A 21,619-nucleotide genomic window follows, 5' to 3' on the forward strand; every position below is an offset into this window, starting at 1 on the left:
ACAAGGTTATTATTTAAAACCCAACAAGTTTCTCCTCTAAAAATGAGAGTTACAAAAACAACAATCAAAATAGAAAGAAAATATCAACAAGTCTCGTAAACATAGAAAAATAATACTATGTTTTTTTTTTCCAGCATGCTTTCACTGTAAGAGTGGTATGATATATATAGACTGCTAACATATAACAATTAAACATAAAATAAATTAGAAATTAAAAGAGCTATTACAATAATTAAAAAAATAAAAAAGTTGTTAGGAAATTAAAGAGTTGTAAATCATCTGCGCTGATGTGTGATGTCCCGTACAATATCTTGAGTAATAGCATGAAGTTGATTTTAGATGGAATGAAAAAACATTAGTAAGGTAAACTCACATATAAGAGACACAGACGATATTATTTAGTAGTGTGGTTGTGATTATTTTTCAAAATAAATTTTTTATGTTAAAATGCATGTCAATGATTTTTTTTTTTTTTAAAAAATAATTTTGACATAAGCATATCAAAATAATTTGAAAATATTAAAAATATATTAATTTAAAGTTAATAAAAAAATAAAAAATATTCATATTTTTTCAAAAACGCTTTTGAAACGCAAACACAAATAGGCGAGGGTATGTTTATTTTTTTTTTAAAATGTTCTCAAAAAATATTTATTTTTTTTTTATTTTTAGATTATTTTTATGTACTAATATTAAAATAATTTTTGTAAAATAAAAATATTATTTTAATATATTTTTAAACCAAAAATATTTTATCACTACTAGACTCAGCTGGTGTTTGAAAGTATGATTGTGGTTGTTTTTGTAAGTGCTTTTTATTTGAAAATATATTAAAATATTATTTAAAAAAAAAAATTATTTTTAACATCACAACATCAAAAATACCAAAAAATTATTAATTTAAAATAAAAAAATCAAAATTTTTAAAAATATATAAATAAAAACGCATTGACTTGAGGCCGTCAGTTCTTAAAGACTGTTCTGAAACAGGTGATCTTCGTATTCTGTACACTATTAATTAATTTCTGAAGATTAGATTTCAGTTTTTGAGAGAAAGTCATCCAATCATGCTGGGAGAAGATAAGAAAATTATCCAGACACCAGGCAGGCAGCCACTCCTTGCTTGCAGCAGGAGGCAAATTATCGCAACAGCTCATTAAAAGAGGTGACTTGTCAATCTTTTTGTCCGAAGCATGGAGATTGTCTTGTCCCACGCTTCTGGATTCAGACCATTTAACTGAGCATGACACGCTTGAATGGCAGTTGTACTTGCATGTCAAACGGGTCCTTAAATTCAATGCATAACGCCTATTCTATTTACCCTTTGAGCTTGAGCAAACTCACACAAATCAAGTGTTGGATGATGGCTTCAGATCAGACATCCCAAGGTGCTCAAGCAGCACAAAGAACAGCCACAATTCTAGCCATTGGCACTGCAAATCCAGCTAATTTTATCTACCAGGATGACTACCCGGATTATTATTTCCGAGTCACCGGGAGCGAGCACATGACTGACTTGAAGGGCAAGTTCAAGCGCTTATGTAAGTGATTAATGTGATGGAAACTGAGCATATTATGATCGAGCAAGAAATGCAGGGGAGCTTGCAGCTCTTACAAGTGAATGTTTGTGGTTGACTTGTCCATTTTTTTTTCCAGCTTTTACAGTGACAGGTTGTTTTGACCTGACTGCTTGCTGATCTTTAACAATAATATGACCGTAAGATCTAAACAGATTACGTGCATGCTGTTTTCGGATACCAGCTTGCTAGGGTTCTAAACTTGCTGATTCTATCTTCCATAAATGTGGGGGGTACATCATCAAATGGCTACTAATGTGATATGCTTACAGGTGAGAAATCAGAAGTAAGGAAACGTCACTTCCACCTCACTGAAGAAATCCTCAACAAGAACCCAACCATGTGTACCTATGATGATCCATCTCTCGATGTGCGCCAAGACGTGCTAGTTACAGAGGTACCCAAACTTGGAATGGAAGCAGCACTAAAAGCTATTGAAGAGTGGGGGCGACCTAAATCCAACATCACACACCTCATATTCTCTGCACTTGCTGGCATAGATATGCCAGGAGCAGATTATCAACTTACCAGGCTCCTTGGACTCGAACCATCCATCAAGAGAATCATGCTGTATCATCAGGGCTGTAACATTGGTGCAGCAACCCTTCGCATTGCCAAGGATTTTGCAGAAAACAATGCTGGTGCTCGTGTTCTTGTTGTGTCTTCGGATCTCACTGTGGGTACTTTCCGGGGGCCTTCTAATGACAACTTGTCTTGTCTGGTAGCCCAAGCAATTACCGGTGAAGGTGCATCTGCTTTGATCATTGGTGCTGATCCTGACATGTCAGTTGAACGACCATTGTTCCAGATTCTGTCTGCATCACAGACAATTATTCCTGATTCAAATGATGGAATCAAAGGACACCTGCGTGAAGTGGGTCTAACTGTTCACTTTTCGAGGAATGTGCCCGAGTTGATCTCTCGAAATATTGGAAAGTGCTTGGTTGAAGCATTTGGTCCAATTGGTGTTAGTGACTGGAACTCACTGTTTTGGATTGTACAACCGAGTGGTGCAGCAATTCTGAATTTGATTGAAGCTGAAGTTGGTCTGGAACAAGAAAAATTGTCAGCAACTAGACATGTGCTGAGCGAGTTTGGAAACATGGGTGGCCCAACTGTGTTCTTCATTCTAGATGAGATCAGGAGAAGATCGTTAGAGAAAAGAAAGACCACGACCGGAGAGGGGATGGAGTGGGGTGTGCTGATTGGATTAGGGGCAGGCATCACCGTGGACATAGTTGTACTGCACAGTGTTCCTTTAGCAGAAGGCCGCTGAGTCCTGTCTAATGCTTTGTGCTCATAATGGTGTCGCTTAATAATTAAAAATAAGTCACAGAAAATAAGTCACAGATGCTTGATTGTGTTAATTAAGTGAGAAAACCTTGTTTATCGCCATTTCAGTGGGTTTTGATGAGTGCCTGTGCTTGTGCAATACCACACTGCTATCTACTTTCATAAATTCAGAGATGAAGTATTTCAATAAAATAAGAGGTTCAGTCCATTAAGAAATCACATTAATAGGGTAAAACTTTTTAATTAAAGAAATGCCTTTTTGTATCATTATTTTGTTGTAAATAAAATAATAGGATACAAATATTATTTTTAATGATATTTTCTCAATAAAAGACTATCCTCCAAGATCCAACAAGTTCCTCCTTTAAAAATGAGGGTTCCAGAAACAATGATTAAGATAAAAGAAAATACCAGCAAGTCTTGCAAACACAAACACAGAAAAATAATACTATGATTTTTATTTTCAATAATAATATAAGTTTCATGAAAATAATAATTTCCAAACCCATGTTTGCCTTGTATTATGTTGATTGCCAAACCCAAGTATTTTGGATCCGACATGTTTGTCAGACCTATTAAATCCATATTTCATTAGGTTTGACATAATTGTTATTAGCGATTGTATAGTGCCTGTATAACTATTGTTATTAGCGGTTGTATAGTGTCGGTTCACAACCGCTATTGTCAATAGTGGTTGATTAATATGACCACTAATGATAATTGTCGCACCCCTCACACAGAGCGCGGCGTCACGGCGACCTTTCCCGGGAGCGGGGATTCATGTCCGGGTCTTAGTTTTGTGAATAAAGGAGTCGTCATCTCATATTATAGTCATTAGAAAACCTAATTGCTCTTTTAGAGATTCTAAGGCAAGGGACTGGTTGTGTAAAGAGAAGGTTTTATCACCTCTAGTATGCCTAACCTAAGATAAACTACTTGGTGTTTAGTTTGCTTTATAATTGCTATGATGTTGATTCTTTCTAATCTCATCAGTTTTCCTAGGATAGTTTTACCATATATATAAAGATTTTGGTTCAAAGTTTAAAAACAAAAATCATTGGCCAATATAGATCATACCCATAGGCATGATAACAAGACTCGATCCTTACTTTTGAAATGCATGCATTTGACCCGAAAAAATAATAAACAATTAATAGACATAAACTTATTCAATATTAAATTCATAGAAATGTACTGATAACCACCGCTCACACTCAATGATTTTACGTGAAATTACATTTATCTTACCCAATGTCATTTGCATCATCAAAGAAAGGTGTAAAAAAAAATACACAAGCATAAATCTAACATACATATCAACATAAACATAGAGAAGTCAAATTCAAACAACAAATAAATATTTACAGATAATATTATAATTAAGGATTAATATTAAGGTTCACAAAATATTTACATTTTTATAATAAAAAAAATATTGCCATTGTAAATGACTTTGCCTTTTGAAGGCAGTTGATTGAAAAGCTGGAAAAGTAGCCTGAAACGGTATTATTGAGGCACCCTTGAATCCAACGGTTCAAATTCACAAGAAAAGAAAACTTTTTTATTGTATTTTTTTATTTTTAGATAAAATTATAAGGAAAACCATGATATCTTTGAAAACATTTTGAACACGATAAGGACATTTATTAATCAAGTTATCACTCAGTCATTATAAATATAGGATAATGCGCAATGGTGTTCATTTATCCTAGGTGGATATGTAAATAATAAAATAACTAATACACAATTTCATTAAAGGAAATATATTTTAGAAACATTTTTTTAACACAATGAAGTCAAGTATTAATTAATTTATTACACTACCAAAATTCTTAGATTTCTCAACATAATTTATACTATCATTCTATCGGCAATGAATTTACCGACGAGCTCACAGACAAAAATGCTCCATCTGTAAAACTCTCATCGGTAATTTTGATCTATCAGTAAGTTCATCGGTAATAAAAATATTTATTACCAATAGATTTACTGACTGGAAAAACACGCCAAAATTGTTTTTATCCGCTTCAATCTGTTGGTATTTCCCTTGAGAAGCCTGTTAAATAAACGACAGAAATACCGTATATAGTTCCGTCGATGATTAAACAATGGCATAATAGAATTTGCAGTAATGTTTTTCTAACTCTCTGGAATATACTGACAAAATTAATCAATTGGTAATTATTTAAAACTATTCGAAAAAAAATCTATTTAACAGAACTAGAAAACAATTAAAATATTGTAAATCAACACTCCATAATACTCAGGAATTGAGTTACTTGGAAAATAGAAGAAGAAAATCAACTCAAATAAATATGGAACAAATAAATAACACAAATAAATAAACAACAACAAATAAATAAATTAACTAAAAATAATTTTCACCTAACCTAGAAAACCTATTTCAGAACCCATAATCTAGCAACAAATAAAATAACTTAATTGAAATTGAACAACAAAATCCAACAAAATTGATCTCGTATAAAAACAAATCATACAATTATTAAGAACAAAAAAAAATAAAAAATAAAAAAAATATAATGAAAAAAAAGCATAAGAAAGAAAAAAAAAATCTTAACTTAATGTAATTGCGAGTGAAGCTGAAAAGAGAAGAAGTATGTTAATTAAAAAAACGGAGAAGAGAAGAGAAGAAAAAGAGGAGAAGACATATTTGTGCGTGAAGGAGTTGAGAAGAGAAGAGAAGAGAAGAGAAGAGAAAGAAAAGAAAAGGATGTTGATGTTTTTTACATAAGAAGAAGAAGAAGAAGAAGAAGAAGAAGAGTGTTTGTTGTGAAATGAGGGATTCTAGTCTTTTTATTTGGGTAGTTTACTGATAAATAATTAAATATTAATATTTTTTAATCATCAGTGATTTTGTTTGTAATATTTAATTTAATCAAATTTTTTTAGAAACCCCCCCAAATATTATCGATGATATTTCAATCCGTCGGTGATTCTATCTGTAATATTTAATTTAAATTTTTGATTTAATTGAAAATTTTTAGAAACCCCCCCGAATATCACCAATGTCTTTTTAATCCGTTGTAATTTCACCTATAAAGAACAATAATTAACAGTATAATTGAGAAGTGAATAGTTCCAGAGTTCTCTGAAAAAACCAACGGAATTAATCTGTCGGTGATACCCTTTATATCGACATGATGAATAGTGCCAATAATAAGTGAACAATTTATCAACAAGTTTACGAATGGATTTTACCAATAGTATTAATACCGTCGGTAATTCTACCGGTATAAATGAAATGTCATCTCATTTTTTGACTTTGTTTTAATTCCTTCTTTTTCGATTATGATTCCCTCGGTATATACCAACAATATATTTCCGTCAATGTTTACCGATGGAGTTAGCAATGAAAAAATTCAGTTGGTAAATATCACCACAATATATCGATGAAAAAAATATATCGGTGTTTCCGTTTATTCAATCTTCTAGTAGTATTACCCATTCGTCATTAAACCAGGATAATGCCCAAAGATGGTTCATTCATCTTGGGTGGATCTATGAATAATAAAACAACTAATACACAACTAAATTAGTCGAAATTATATTTAATAACCAGTTTTACTACTACAAGATTTTAATTATATCCTTTAGTCACTTGGGAAAAAGGTTAGAAATATTGATGTTAGTCCCTTTTCTCTTTCTCAATTATCTCTATGTTCACTAAAATTTATGATTTGTTTAGAACTTTTTTTATAATTTTGAGCATTCATCAACCTGAATATGATAAGGGAGGAGGTCGGAAATTATGAAATAATCAAAATTAGAATTTAAAAAACATTCTGATCCTAAACCACACATGTGGTCATTCCAAATTAGATTTTGAAGCACAGAGTATTACAGTGGTTACCTCAATGTTTGTTATTTTTAGATTCTAAGAGAAGAAAGATCAATAAATCTTTTCCATTTCATGAATTAGCAAAGCATGCAAGTTTACTTTGGCTTTCATTAATTGCTTACTAATATGTCATGCAAACAAATTAGAAATTAATGATCTAGGAAATGTCACTTGCTGCTCACCGAAGAAATACTTGACAGGAACCCGAGTATAGGTTCTTATGATGCTCCGTCTCTTGATACACGTCAAGATATTCTAGTCACAGAGGAGCCTAAACTCAACAATTGGTCAACCGAATAAGTCAATTTCAAAATGAATTTGGGGAGAGTGAATTATTATTGAAAGTAAACCAAATTATAAATTATAAATTTTTTTTTTCTCATGCTCTACTCTCTATTATGGGTATAAGAAACATATTTCATATGCTACAAATTCCTATACAACCCTACTGAGAATCTCTCCTTAAAAAATAAAAGCACTTATCTCTTTCCTTGAATATTTTAGCACAACAATGCGTATCAACAGCCTTCTTATACATGGCATTGGTTTTCAACAATTTTTACCTCATATCACATCCATCATAGCTTGTGCATCATAATCATATTCTCGACAACAATGTTATATTTAACACCTTTCCAAACTAGTATAAGATGAAGTACATGCCTAAGACATTGTAAATACACAATCTCAAATTTTGTGTATTTTGTGGTTTAGAAAATGAATAATTTGAGATTTATGAGTGGATAGTATTCATCTCTGTATGAGTATGAATAGGTAATAATAAATTTTTAGTAATGGGTGTTTTGACTGGTTTTGTTGCAGGTTTACTCAAAAGTGGTGGCTTTTTTATATTTCTCCCTCCCTTTACGTTCTCCTTGAAGTCTAAAATTAGTCAATAGTTAGGCTGAGTCTTTTGAGAAGGATGACGTCCCATATCTAAACTTGAATCACGAGAAAAAGAAACCCTCATGTATAACGTTAGGTGAGCTTTACTTGATGGATCCATAATGATTTGTACATACGGTTTCTAGAAGATTGTGTTTATGGAAGAATTTCTGAGGGTATAAGAGTTCAGTGGTATAAACCTATCAAGGGTATCTTAATATTCCCATGCATGGGTTTATTGCTGGGATTGCAATTCTTAATTGTCTGCGTACCAAGTCTCTAGGCAAGCTACTATGGGGAGAAATATCAATACAGATTGCTTGTTTTATGGTGTGGCTTGCGAAGATAGAAATCATCCCTTCATTGGTTGTTACTTTTCCAAAGTCTAGAGGAAAAGTATGCATATTTCTGGGATCTTCAAGAATGTTGATAGCTGGAATGTTGAATTCCAATGAGCTGTTATACATTTACAAAAGAAGAAATTTGGCTCTACTTTACTTAGATTGGCCTGGTGTGCTATTGTTAATGCTATCTGGAAATAAAGAAACAATAGATTGCGCACTAATGTTTCTCACTCTCATATTGAAGTGGCTGATTAGGTTATCGAAGTGGTCAGATACAGATTATGTAGTTCTGTTTTCTTTAAAGAGTTGTCTCTCACTTTCATTATCATGAAATTTGTCAAAATTGGTGTTTTTATATATGTTCTTAGATTTCTAATTATATATTTGAAGCATAGTTTTCAAATCCGGTCCGGGCCAAGATCTAGGTTCCAGGTTTTGACCGGGTCGGCCGGGTCAATTTTTTTAAAAAATCAAAACAATGTTGTTTTGGTTAAAAAAAAAGAAGTCAAAGGGTTATAATTGGGTTTTTGACTGGGTCTTGCCGGGTCACCGGATCAATTCATCGGGTCAACCGGATCACACCATGTTTTTTCTTATCCTATTTTTTTTTAACTCGACCCAGTTACAGCTCAAGATCCTGGGTCGACCCACTAGGCCAAACCAAGTTTCAAAACTATGATTTGAAGTGTAACTACGTTGTTGTAATAGGGCTAGCATTCTATTTAATTTCTTTAGATCAATAAAATTTTATAATTTATAAAAAAGAAAAAATAAGGAAATTTCTCCGAATAAAAATACCATAAATTAAAACCTGAGATTTCACTAGAAAGTTTCACATCAAATCATGTTAGAGTAAATAGTATGGAATTCTGTACTCCCCTCTCCCCTTCTATATGCCGGGGGATGAAACCTCTTCTCGATTCCTGGAAGCAGCTTCTGATCAGCTATGCCATCTTGGTATAATTAATTAGGCTTGGATCTGTGAACCAAACTCCATTGAAATCCAATTTAATGTATTGGGCTTAAATTTGAAATTTCAAGAGCAAGACTCATTGGGCTAGACCTAGGAAAGCAAAGGTTTAGGGTAGAGTTCATCTTGGTCCCTCTATTTTCCCTAACGCACCATTTGAACTCCTTATGTTTAAAGTTCTTAATTTTAACCCTATAGGTTTCAATTGGTATCCATCTGCATGTATTACAGAAATTGCCACCAAAAACTAAGGAAAGCCGTCTATTTCTCTCACTCCTAACACTTTCGTTTTAAATTCCTATATATCGAGCTAGACCCATCAAAACAAATATAGGGAAGCGGCCAACATTTCTAGGACATGCACGCACAACATTATCATTGAAAGAAGCTTTCAAAGTTTATACATAGAATGAAATATTGGAGTAAATATGGGCCCAAAGTATACCCAAAAGTTAATTGACACCACACAAACTTCAAATTACAATTCCAATCGAGTTAAAAGTACTCGTGCAATTTCTCCCCCTTTTTTCATTCTAAAATTATGCTAGCTACCTCCCATGTAGTCTTATTGTTTTTTATTCATGTGAAAAGAGCAATTTTTATTCAATAATTTAAGTGATTAGATAAGATTTTAAAATATAATTTTTACTATTTTAATCGGTCTTTTCATATGCTAGTTGAGTTGCTGTTCATTGACCACTTGCTGTATTATTGATTGGTCCAATGGCTCAACAACTGAAATCTTATTGTCTAAGTCAATTAATAATTCTGATGTAAAAGATAGGCAGAAAGAAGAAACTTGTCCTTTGCATTTCTTTATCCCTTTCGAACAGCTTGTTCTTCTTCTTTTTTGGGCTTAAAATAATTGGCCTAAACATTTAAAATGACCAGCATCTCCTCAAACAACAACTCTTTTGGATTGGATTTGAACTCCTTGAAGAACAGCCAAACCAAATTAGTATGCAATCAGTATGCCCTAATCTTCCAAGAAAAAAGATTTCTCATCACACAGAGGAAAGAAGACAACCCTATCAACAACCTTCCCGCTTGGTCTCCAATCTATGATTAAAATCTTCCAATTTGCAAGTTTTTTAGCAATAAAGTCACTCTTTCATCACCATAGAAAACTCCCCTACATATGCTTACGGTACCAGCAAAATCACATAATTGTTTTTTTTTTTTTTTTTAAATCAATTAGACATAAAATATGAGTTGATTCTCTTTTAATAAGACAATTAGGTAGCCATCGTAGCCTTCTCTTTCGTTTTCTACTAGCCTACATTGTATGTCACTCGTATTTTAGGGAGACACAGTGACATCATTTGCCTTCTCTCTACTTTAAATTACACTTGCTTGTTTTCCTCTATTTTCCCTTGCTAGTAAAATCATTGATTAATTGCATGACGTATGTGATGAACAGCCTAAAATCTGCCTAAGCACCCATTAAAGAGGAAGAAAGCCTCGACATTATCAATCCACGTGGAAGGCTATTATACAATTAGACAGTACTGTTGGACTCCAAGAAACTGTATCCGCACTCCATACATTCCCACTAATTCATTGTTTTTTCCAAAATAACAACGGGAGAAACAAGAAAAAGATAATTAAATATTAATTAGGGTATTTTGTTTATTTTATAAAAATTAAATGAGTGAAGGTGTGGTTAATTATAATTGTAGAGTCACCAACCCATGTACAACAATTTTCTTTATTTCAATATATATATATATATTCTATCTCCAACTTGCTCTCTGCCTCTCAATTTCTTTTTCTCATGCATGTATCTTGTTTAATTTTTAAAAATACTTAGTAATTAAATTGAAACTATTCATTTAAAATAATCCTCCTCTATTTCAACAATCTCTCTCTCTCTCTCCGGCCATGATGAAAAATCAAGATGAGATAGATTAAACAAGAAGTTCGCCTTCAAAATCACTATACATCAACAAATACCAGCCCAAATACTTGAAAAACTGTAAGGAAAGAAAAACCAGCCATATGTATATCTTACTTCCTGAATTTGAAATATTTTGTCTCAAAGAAAAATGTAGGATTAGTGCTTTCACCATCATCTTCAAAACATGCTTAGTAACATTGGCGTATATACAAAATTAAACCAATTACAGATCTGATTGCTTTGCTTATTATTTACTAAGAAGACACCCGAAGTTTTAAGTTGGATGGCAAGTTAATCCCATGAGCTCAGTAAGAAACATATATATAAATATAAATATAAATATATATATATATTGATTTTTATTTTATTTTCAAATGGAATTCATTCTTACATATATATATATATATATATATTGATTTTTATTTTATTTTCAAATGGAATTCATTCTTACATATCTCTTTGTGTTGGAATATGAGACGCTCCAAATAGTAAAGGAATTAGTAAATTGTTAGCATAATAAATAATAATGGAACAAAATATTGTTCCTCATGAACAATATATATAGTGTTGTTAAAGTTCAATCTCGTAAGAATTTTCCTTCGACACAATTTAAGAAACGATGAATCTCCATAGCTATGGAGTGATCTGTTATCTAAAATAATAAAAGAAATTACGCTAATAAAAAAGAGAATTATTTGTTTATCAGTCAGTCACTGACAAGAAGTAAGACAAAGCAGTGCAAGTTCACAAATATGTCTGCTTTCAGATGTTCCAACTGCCACAGGTTGTTCGCCTGATCTGCTGGTTTTTTCCACAACACTACATTTCTTAGAGTTCTTTTTAAATTCTCACCAAACACAAACTTATTTATGAACAAATAAGACAGTGACTGATAAGAGAGGCGCATGGAAGCCATGCACTATCTTAAGATGCATAGGCGAGACCTGTGCCACCTTAAAATATATAAAATATTAATGAATATATATTAAAATACATAATTTATTAATGAATTAATTTTTTTTTCAGGTTTATCTAATATATATAAAATATTTAATATAAATATTTAATCACTTACAATAAAAAAATGAAATCTAAAAAGTATAATGATTGTCGCACCCGACATCGCGGCGGCCTTAAAAATTATTTAAAATATTTGGAAAGAATGGATTTCTGGCATCCTGTTCTTTAATGTGTATATTCTTGTTTAAGGAGTCGCCACCTAGTATTACGGTCACTAGGAACCTAACTGGTCAACAGAGATTCTATGGTTCGGAACTGGTTACATAAAAGAGAAGATATTATCACCCCTTAAACGTCCTGCCTGAGGCAGGCTGTATTGCTGGTTTCGTCTTAAATTACTAAATGTCTTATTAATTTATGTTATGAAAATTTGCTTATAATATTCCTGACTCTGGCGCCGGTGAATATTTAACTACGAATATTTCCAACTCTGGCGTTGGTAAATATTACGTAGCTATAAAAATAAATTTAAATCAATATTATTATTTTTTTATTCCCGACTCTGGCGCAAGTGAATAAATAAATAATAATACATTTATTTTTTTTATGCACATATTTCTTATTTTTTCTAGCTAAATAAAATTGAATAAACGAATAAAAATAATATAAATTTAAACCGGTATTTTTATTCCTAACTCTAGCGTTAGTGAATAAACCAATAAATTTACATTATTTTTATTTATGCATACACATTTTTTTTTTTCTCTGCCTCTTTTTTTTATTTTTCTGTTTTTTTTTTTATGGTTGAGCCGGGCTAGACCCAGCCCAGCATATATAATCTTTTTGGGGCTGGGCTGGACCCAGCCCAGCATATGTACATTGGTGGCTGGGCTCAGCTCAACCCATAGGGGCTGGGCCAGGCCCAGCCAGATCCAGTGACCTGGCAAAAAAAACTGAAAGGCACGCATGACTTGTTCACGCGTGCACAAACGCTGGTGAAGGTAATTAAATTACCTTCACAGTGTTCTTATAACACTTAAATTATTTCTTTGAAACGAAGATGCAAAAAAAAAAGGGATGAAATCATACCTGCTTCTGGCAACCGAAGATACTTGCAACGTTGGTGATGATTCTCTCCTATTGTTCCCTCTGGTTTAACGCTGAAAAGATGATGCCGGCTTGCTGTGTTTTGTTTTGAGTGTTTTAGCTTTTGTGCAGGGGTGTCTGCGGAGTGACTAGCAATTGCGGGATCAATTATCTAGGTATACTGATGTTCCTTTTCTTGTAGGGACGAAAACCATCGGCCGATCTAGTGACTCTCCTCTCATCTTTTCCCTTTCTCTGTATCCTTTTTTTGGGTTTTTATCTCTATTTCTGTACTGTGATTTGCTCTATTTCTGGGTTCTGTGTATTTTTGGTTCTGTTTTTGATTGCTCTGTTTGCTTTCTGGGAATTCTGGGTTTCTCTTTCGTATTTTTTCTGGGTTTTTGCTCTCCTTCCCCCCCCCTTTTTGGGTTTTTCTTCTTTCTTTTTATAGCCAAGCTAAACCCTCCCCTGGTGTCCTATCTTTGTAGGAATGTGTTTATGCCTCCACCACCGAGATCATGGGCAAGAGATGTGGTCCAAGATCAGTTTGTTGAGGATTATCAACTCCCTTGTTGAATCGGGAGCTTCCCTGTTGAAGCGGGAATGGAGAAGACGCACGACTGTTTCTAGGAACGGTGCCGTTTCGGCAAAAAATAGGAATTTTCAATTTGACCCCTGTCTCTGGAATTTCGCAATTAGACCCCTAAACAAATAAAAATTTCTTTCAATTTTTCCCCTTTTGGATAAATTTCAATTAAGTCCCTGAATTTATTTAATTAATTAAATCAAAGTTTAATTAAGTCCACAAACTTATTAATTCTTCTAATTTCATTAATTAAAATAATCCAAATTTTAAGTAAATTTCCAAACTTATTAATTCTTCAATTTCTGATCAATTTATTCTCAAATCTGATAATTTCATCCCTAAACTTTGAATTTGTGTTATTTTAACCTCATTCTCAAATATGTTTTTAATCATTGATTTTGTATTATTTATTCAAAAATTGGGTTATGACAGTTGCCCCCTCTTTATAATATTTACGATGCAAAGATATTGAAATATTTCATTTTCTTTAGCTTTATGTAGTAAATTTATAAAGAAAATTAGATACAGAAAGAACTTTTGCCTTTTTTATTTTTAGTTTTGAAAACTTTGAAGAAAACAGTAAATTGACACATGACCTTTACAAAGAGAACAAGTCATTTGGAAGACAACCCATTTTTTTTGTTTTGTTTTTTTTGTTTTGTTTTTTTTTTTTTAAATGGATCAAATTGTTTTAGGCAACCTGCCCAATGATAAAAGAAACGCGAAGAATTTCGTGAGTGGTCGAATTGTTCCAGGCGACCTGCCCAATGATTGAAAATACAAGGAATTTTTTTTTTTGTGATGGTATATTGTAATGGGTTACCGACCCAGATGGTCACATTGTAATGGGTTACCTGCCCAGTATAGGATGGTATATTGTAATGGGTTACCGACCAAAATGGTCACATTGTAATGGGTTACCTGCCCAGTATAGGATGGTATATTGTAATGGGTTATTGACCCAAATGGTCACATTGTAATGGGTTACCTGCCCATTATAGAATGGTATATTATAATGGGTTACCGGCCCAGTTGGTATATTGTAATGGGTTACCAGCTCAGATGGTCACATTGTAATGGGTTACCTGCCCAGTTGATATATTGTAATGGGTTACCTGCCCAGTTGGTCACATTGTAATAAGTTACCTGCCCAGTTGGTATATTGTAATGGGTTACCAACCCAGATGGTTATATTGTAATGGGTTACCTGCCCAGTTGGTATATTGTAAAGGGTTACCAGACCAGATGGTCACATTGTAATGGGTTACCTGCCCAGTATAGGATGGTATATTGTAATGGGTTACCGGCCCAGATGGTCACATTGTAATGGGTTACCTGCCCAGTATAGGATGGTATATTGTAATGGGTTACCGGCCCAGATGGTCACATTGTAATGGGTTACCTGCCCAGTGGAACAATACAAGGATTTTTTTTTAATAAGACGAGGGCTCGAAGGCACGCTCGAATGGAGATTGGATAGAAAATGCACTACCTTTGATGGTCGAGGGCTCAAAGGCACGCTAAAAAATAAATAAGACGAGGGCTCAAAGGCGTGCTCGAATGGAGATAAGATGAGGGCTCGAAGACGCGCTCGAATGGAGGTAGGATAGGAAATGCACTACCTCAGATGGTCGAGGGCTCGAACGCGCGCTCGAATGTAAGACTAGGGCTTGAAGGCGCGCTCGAATGGAGGTAGGATAGAAAATGCACTACCTCAGGTGGTCGAGGGCTCGAAGGTGCGCTCGAAAAGAAATAAGACGAGGGCTCGAAGGCACGCTTGAATGTAAGACGAGGGCTCGAAGGTTCGCTCGAATGGAGGTAGGATAGAAAATGCACTACCTTTGATGGTTGAGGGCTCGAAGGCGGGCTCGAAAATAAATAAGACGAGGGCTCAAAGGCGCGCTCGAATGTAAGACGAGGGCTCGAAGGCGCGCTCGAATGGAGGTAGGATAGAAAATGCACTACCTTTGATGGTCGAGGGCTCGAAGGCGCGCTCGAAAAGAACTCAGACGAGGGCTCGAAGGTGCGCTCGAATGGAGATAAGACGAGGGCTTGAAGGCGCGCTCGAATAGAGGTAGGATAGGAAATGCAATACCTTTGATGGTCGAGGGCTCGAAGGCGCGCTCGAATGTAAGACGAGGGCTTGAAGGTGCGCTCGAATGGAGGTAGGATAGAAAATGCACTACCTTAGGAGTGGAAACTGAAAGGTGGTAGAAAAATACAGAGATTTTTCTGGTGGCCTAATCATGGGCGGCCTGCCCAGATTGAAAAATTCTCAAAAATGAAAAATTTTCAACAACAATTTTGATCTTTGGCCATTTCAAGTTGGCCTTCCACTTGATGGATTTCGTTGGAATTTTCTCATATGAAATTTGCAAAACTCAGTGTCCAATGCCTCAAAGTTAAATGATATGCATGCATCTTTACTTGATTTGAAATATAGGCCCCCATTTCTTCATAGTCTTCTTGTTGCTTGGTTGGTGAGATCTTGCCATCTGATTTGAGTCATCTTTGTCGTTTAGCTTTCTAGCCCACTCGAGTTGGCCCATATAAGTCTATTTCCAAATTTGTTTGCACAACTCAGCATTTTTGGTGCCCATCGTGACCCACTTGCTTGCTAAATATTTTCTGATTCGTCAAATAATTTGAGAGGATTATTCATTACCCCTCGTCTCACTACTAAAAACATTCGGTATCACTTACTGAAAGGATCGAGCTGTCTTTTGTAAACCAAAATGCCCCCTTGTCTGGTTGAAGGAAATTACCATCTCCTTTTCTAGAATCTTGCCTTCTAAACACAATGTTGCCCCCTTGTATTGGTTATTGCCCCTAAGTGTGCTTCTGTCAGCGACTTAGATAAATAAAGGTTTTAAGAGGTCATTCTCTCATTTCTCTCCTTTTCAGTTTGATGGAGGAATATGGGTCTAGAATGAATCTTGAAATCTTGATCTTGCATTTTGAAAACAAAAATTATTTCGATGTGAGTCAAATAACAATTTGCTTTTGAAATCTTGCAACTCCTTGGTTATTTTCTTTCTGGGAAAAGAGATTATTTGCTCTTGTGTTTGGTAACGAGGTCTTCGGTGAAAACATATCATGAGATGACCTTTTGTTTTGAAGTGAAGGGCTCGAGAAAAAGCTCGAGGTTTTGTATGAGAAAAACTTGTCTCTTTTTGAACATTTATTTTTATCAGCATGAATAATAATGAGTAGTTTATTCTTGATGTCATGAATCTTATGAAAAAGTATTCTTTGCATTTTGAGAGCATTGTTTATTGTTCTAGATTGCTTACTTGCTTGATTAGAAAGGACTTCTACATGCACGTAACATAGGCTGTGGTTTTTGGCTATGAAAGAAAATGATTCATAAGGCTCAAAGAGTGTTTCAGGGTTTCAAAGACTAAAGATCACGATCAATAGTTTGACTTTTGACATCATTCATATTTTCCTTTGCCGCTCTTCTTTGATTTGCCCTTTTTTTCTTCTTTTTCATTGCTCCGCTAGAGCATACTCACTTTATCTTGGTTATCACTTTTTCTTGTGATATGGGCATGCCCCCTAATATTTGAGTTTTTTGGGCTCTTTTGCCTTTTGGCTTTCTCACGACTTTATCCTCTTTTTTTATCATTGAAATTTCACTTGCCCCCTTTTTTGTGATGTGGGCATGATCCCTAGCATTTGAGTTTCTTGGGCTCTTTTGCCTTTTGGCTTTCTCACGACTTTATCATCCTTCTTGATCATTGAAATTTCACTTGCCCCCAGTGTAGGGTGTGATCTTAGTCGGGATTTTTTTATGAAAGAAAAATTATTCAGGCTCAAAAAGGGTTTGCAAGGGATGTACTTATTTTAGAATGTGAAAGGAATAACAAAGATGGCCTTTCATCATTTCAAGCGCAAGCAACTATGATCAATAAACTTTGACCTCGTATAATATGATGGTTTATTCTTTGCAAAGATGCATTTCATGAGTTATGAGCAACAAGTTCACTACATACCATTATTCATACATTTAAAAACACATGATTCAAGAGTAATGGGGTAAGGGTGTTTATTCTTTTTTTCACAATTGTTTTTCTAATTTAGTCACCTCAATGATGGAGTTGCTTGATTCACTTGTCATTTTACAAGTAGAATGTCAAAAATATCATTTTTGAATAAACATCAAATTATTTTTTTGAAATCAAAATGCCAGATCAATTTGTTTCAAAACTCCAATAGGGAAACTGATTTTTGGTAAAAAAGATGAATTGTGTCTATGAGATCGCACAAGGCTTCAAAGATGTGTTTGTGAATCTTTATAAGAAAACTCTCTCAGAAAAAAAAAATGAATAATGCTAATCGTAAACATGATTGAATGACAAACTCATTATTTTCATTGAAACTTTAGAAAATAAGTTCAACAAGAAAGAACTTATGACAACATCTTGGGCTATGAATACTAGCATGATAACATATAAAAGGGCTAAACATTTAGCGATCATTGATTGGAATTTCTGGAATCTTTCAATCACTCATTCTCCTCGACAAAGGCATCTTTTCAATAGTCAATTGAAATCAAATGTAGATAATTCTCGACCTAATATCACCATAGCTTTATCTTCAAGATAGTTGATTTCTAGGGGTCGATGTGAAGCAATTAGCTATAGAAATGATAAGTGTCTTGGCAACCACCTTCAGTGAAACCGTTCTTCTCAGTCAAGTTAGCAATCTTACCTAACCCAATGACTTGTTCAATCCTCTCAACTATAACAACTAGGTCAGTGAAATGTTGTGCAGAGCTTCTAACCAAGTATTCAAAGTACAGAGCTTTAAAGGTGTCGGAAAATAAAGTGATCATCTCTTTTTCCAACATGGGAGGGTTAACTTGTGCAGCTAACTCACTTCATCTCCGAGCGTATTCTCTTATGGACTCCTTGTTGTCCTTCTCCATAGCTTGCAAGCTTAAACGATCAGGTCCCACGTCGATATTGAACTTATATTGCCTCATGAAGGCATCAACTAAATCCTTCCATTTTTTAACCTTAGTATTGTCCAACCGCATATACCAAGTGAGGGCAACATTACTCAGACTGTCTTGAAATAAATGAATCAACAGTTTCTCATCATGAACCACCTCAGCCATTTTGTTGCAGTATGCTTTGAGATGAGTTATGGGGCATTGAGTTCCTGTATATTTAATAAATTCTGGCACTCTAAAATTTTTGGGAATGACAACGTTGGGCACCAAACACATCTCAACAGCCTTTATAGGATCATATAGGTGAATTCCCTCAAATGCCTTCATCCTTTGCTCCAGGGCAATGAATTTGTTCAACTCATCTTCTTTTACCATTTTGCCCTTTTGAGATTCATTCTCTATAGAATCAATGGTAAACGTCATTCTTGTGGGGTATGCTGGTTGAAAATGCATGACTTGTTGAAAATCAGATGACAACCCATTTGCCCCCAGATTCTATGGATTGAAGGAATTTACAAGCATAGGTTCAGGCTGAGCTATAGGTGTTGCTTTTCCGGATTTATCTCTCAAGGCCTGCTTGAGTAGACTAGGAAGCCTTGCGACTTCTTCTTTAAGATTGTCCACCTCTTTTTTTATGTTGGTCTTCCAACTGGGCTTTTTCTTCGTTTTTCATTTGTCTTTTCTCGAAAGGGTTTATTATATGTAGGTTTCAATGGGGAACCTATATTTCAACCTGTAAATGTAAATCATGCAATTTATGCAAAAATGTTGATTCAATTAAAAATGCGTATGAAATGCAGACACGTCCTTCACGGTATGACAACCTAATAGGAAGATCCTAATTGTTGAGTGCATTAAAGGGTTGGTCATTATCTAGTTTCAAAGGGTCTCTTGCATGCTCAGTGATCGTCCATGAAAGGTCGATATGAGGCTTACAAGTAGTGTGAAAATAGAGGCCCTGAGTAATATCAGTTTGGCATATCAACCACTTCCAAGTAAACGATCAAGCAAGAGTTGGATGGTTTCACGAGTCTTACCCAGGCTAAAGCCATTGGGGTACCGTTACTTTCCCACTTATCCTAGATTTTCAGGTGTGTGTTCTCAATGTGGTGCATGACAATATAAACATGGATACATGCTAAAGCAGTAAATTCAAGAAAAATAAACAAATAAACATAACATAACAAACATTATAGCAATTGATAAACAAAAGGCAAAGCTTAGTCCATTAGTCCCCAGTGGAGTCGTCATTCTGTCGCACCCGACATCGCGGCGGCCTTAAAAATTATTTAAAATCTTTGGAAAGAATAGATTTATGGCATCTTGTTCTTTAATGTGGATATTCTTGTTTAAGGAGTCGCCACCTAGTATTACGGTCACTAGGAACCCTAACTGGTCAACAGAGATTCTATGGTTCGGGACTGGTTACGTAAAAGAGAAGATATTATCACCCCTTAAACGTCCTGCCTGAGGCAGGCTGCATTGTTGGTTTCGTCTTAAATTGCTAAATGTCTTATTAATTTATGTTATGAAAATTTGCTTATAATATTCCTGACTCTGGCGCCAGTGAATATTTAACTATGAATATTTCCAACTCTAGCGTTGGTAAATATTACGTAGATATAAAAATAAATTTAAATCAGTATTATTATTTTTTTATTCCCGACTCTGGCACAAGTGAATAAATAAATAATAATACATTTTTTTATGCACATATTTCTTATTTTTCCTAGCTAAATAAAATTGAATAAACGAATAAAAATAATATAAATTTAAACTGATATTTTTATTCTTAACTCTAGCATTAATGAATAAACCAATAAATTTATATTATTTTTATTTATGCATACACATTTTTTTTTCTCTGCCTCTTTTTTTATTTTTCTATTTTTTTTATGGCTGAGCCGGGCTAGACCCAGCCCAGCATATATAATCTTTTTGGGGCTGGGCTGGACCCAGCCCAGCATATGTACATTGGTGGCTGGGCTCAGCTCAGCCCACAGGGGCTGGGCCAGGCCCAGCCAGATCCAGTGACCCGGCAAAAAAAACTGAAAGGCACGCGTGACTTGTTCACAGTGTTCTTATAACACTTAAATTATTTCTTTGAAACGAAGATGCAAAAAAAAAAGGGACGAAATCATACCTGCTTCTGGCAACCGAAGATACTTGCAACGTTGGTGATGATTCTCTCCTATTGTTCCCTCTGGTTTAACGCTGAAAAGATGATGCCAGCTTGCTGTGTTTTGTTTTGAGTGTTTTAGCTTTTGTGCAGGGGTGCCTGCGGAGTGACTAGCAATTGCGGGATCAATTATCTAGGTATACTGATGTTCCTTTTCTTACAGGGACAAAAACCATCGGCCGATCTAGTGACTCTCCTCTCATCTTTTCCCTTTCTCTGTATCGCATTTTTTTGGGTTTTTATCTCTGTTTCTGTACTGTGATTTGCTCTATTTCTGGGTTCTGTTTCTGGGTTCTGTGTATTTTTTGTTCTTTTTTTGATTGCTCTGTTTGCTTTCTGGGAATTCTGGGTTTCTCTTTCGTATTTTTTCTGGGTTTTTGCTCTCCTTTTTTTCCCCTCCTTTTTGGGTTTTTCTTCTTTCTTTTTATAGCCAAGCTAAACCCTCCCCTGGTGTCCTATCTTTGCAGGACTGTGTTTATGCCTCCACCACCGAGATCATGGGCAAGAGACGTGGTCCAAGATCAGTTTGTTGAGGATTATCAGCTCCCTTGTTGAATCGGGAGCTTCCCTGTTGAAGCGGGAATGGAGAAGACGCACGACTGTTTCTAGGAACGGTGCCGTTTCGGCAAAAAATAGGAACTTTCAATTTGACCCCTGTCTCTGGAATTTTGCAATTGGACCCCTAAACAAATAAAAATTTCTTTCAATTTTGCCCCTTTTGGATAAATTTCAATTAAGTCCCTGAATTTATTTAATTAATTAAATCAAAGTTTAATTAAGTCCACAAACTTATTAATTCTTCTAATTTCATTAATTAAAATAATCCAAATTTTAAGTAAATTTCCAAACTTATTAATTCTTCAATTTCTGATCAATTTATTCTCAAATCTGATAATTTCATCCCTAAACTTTAAATTTGTGTTATTTTAACCTCATTCTCAAATAAATTTTTAATCATTGATTTTGTATTATTTATTCAAAAATTGGGTTATGACAATGATGAATTTTTTATTATTATTATATCCT

At 34.5% G+C, this 21,619-nt stretch overlaps 1 protein-coding gene across 1 annotated transcript; it reads left to right on the forward strand.

Moving 5' to 3' along the window:
* The first annotated feature begins 1,184 nt into the window (after nucleotides 1–1,184).
* On the forward strand, nucleotides 1,185–2,947 carry LOC118029373 (chalcone synthase). The gene is made up of 2 exons (XM_035033257.2): nucleotides 1,185–1,541; nucleotides 1,850–2,947. Exons 1-2 carry the CDS (start codon nucleotides 1,244–1,246, stop codon nucleotides 2,851–2,853), a joined length of 1,302 nt encoding a protein of 433 aa, XP_034889148.1. The 5' UTR covers nucleotides 1,185–1,243; the 3' UTR covers nucleotides 2,854–2,947.
* Nucleotides 2,948–21,619: the final 18,672 nt, after the last annotated feature.

The sequence above is a fragment of the Populus alba genome, chromosome 5, assembly GCF_005239225.2.
Source record: "Populus alba chromosome 5, ASM523922v2, whole genome shotgun sequence".
Lineage (NCBI taxonomy): Eukaryota > Viridiplantae > Streptophyta > Magnoliopsida > Malpighiales > Salicaceae > Populus > Populus alba.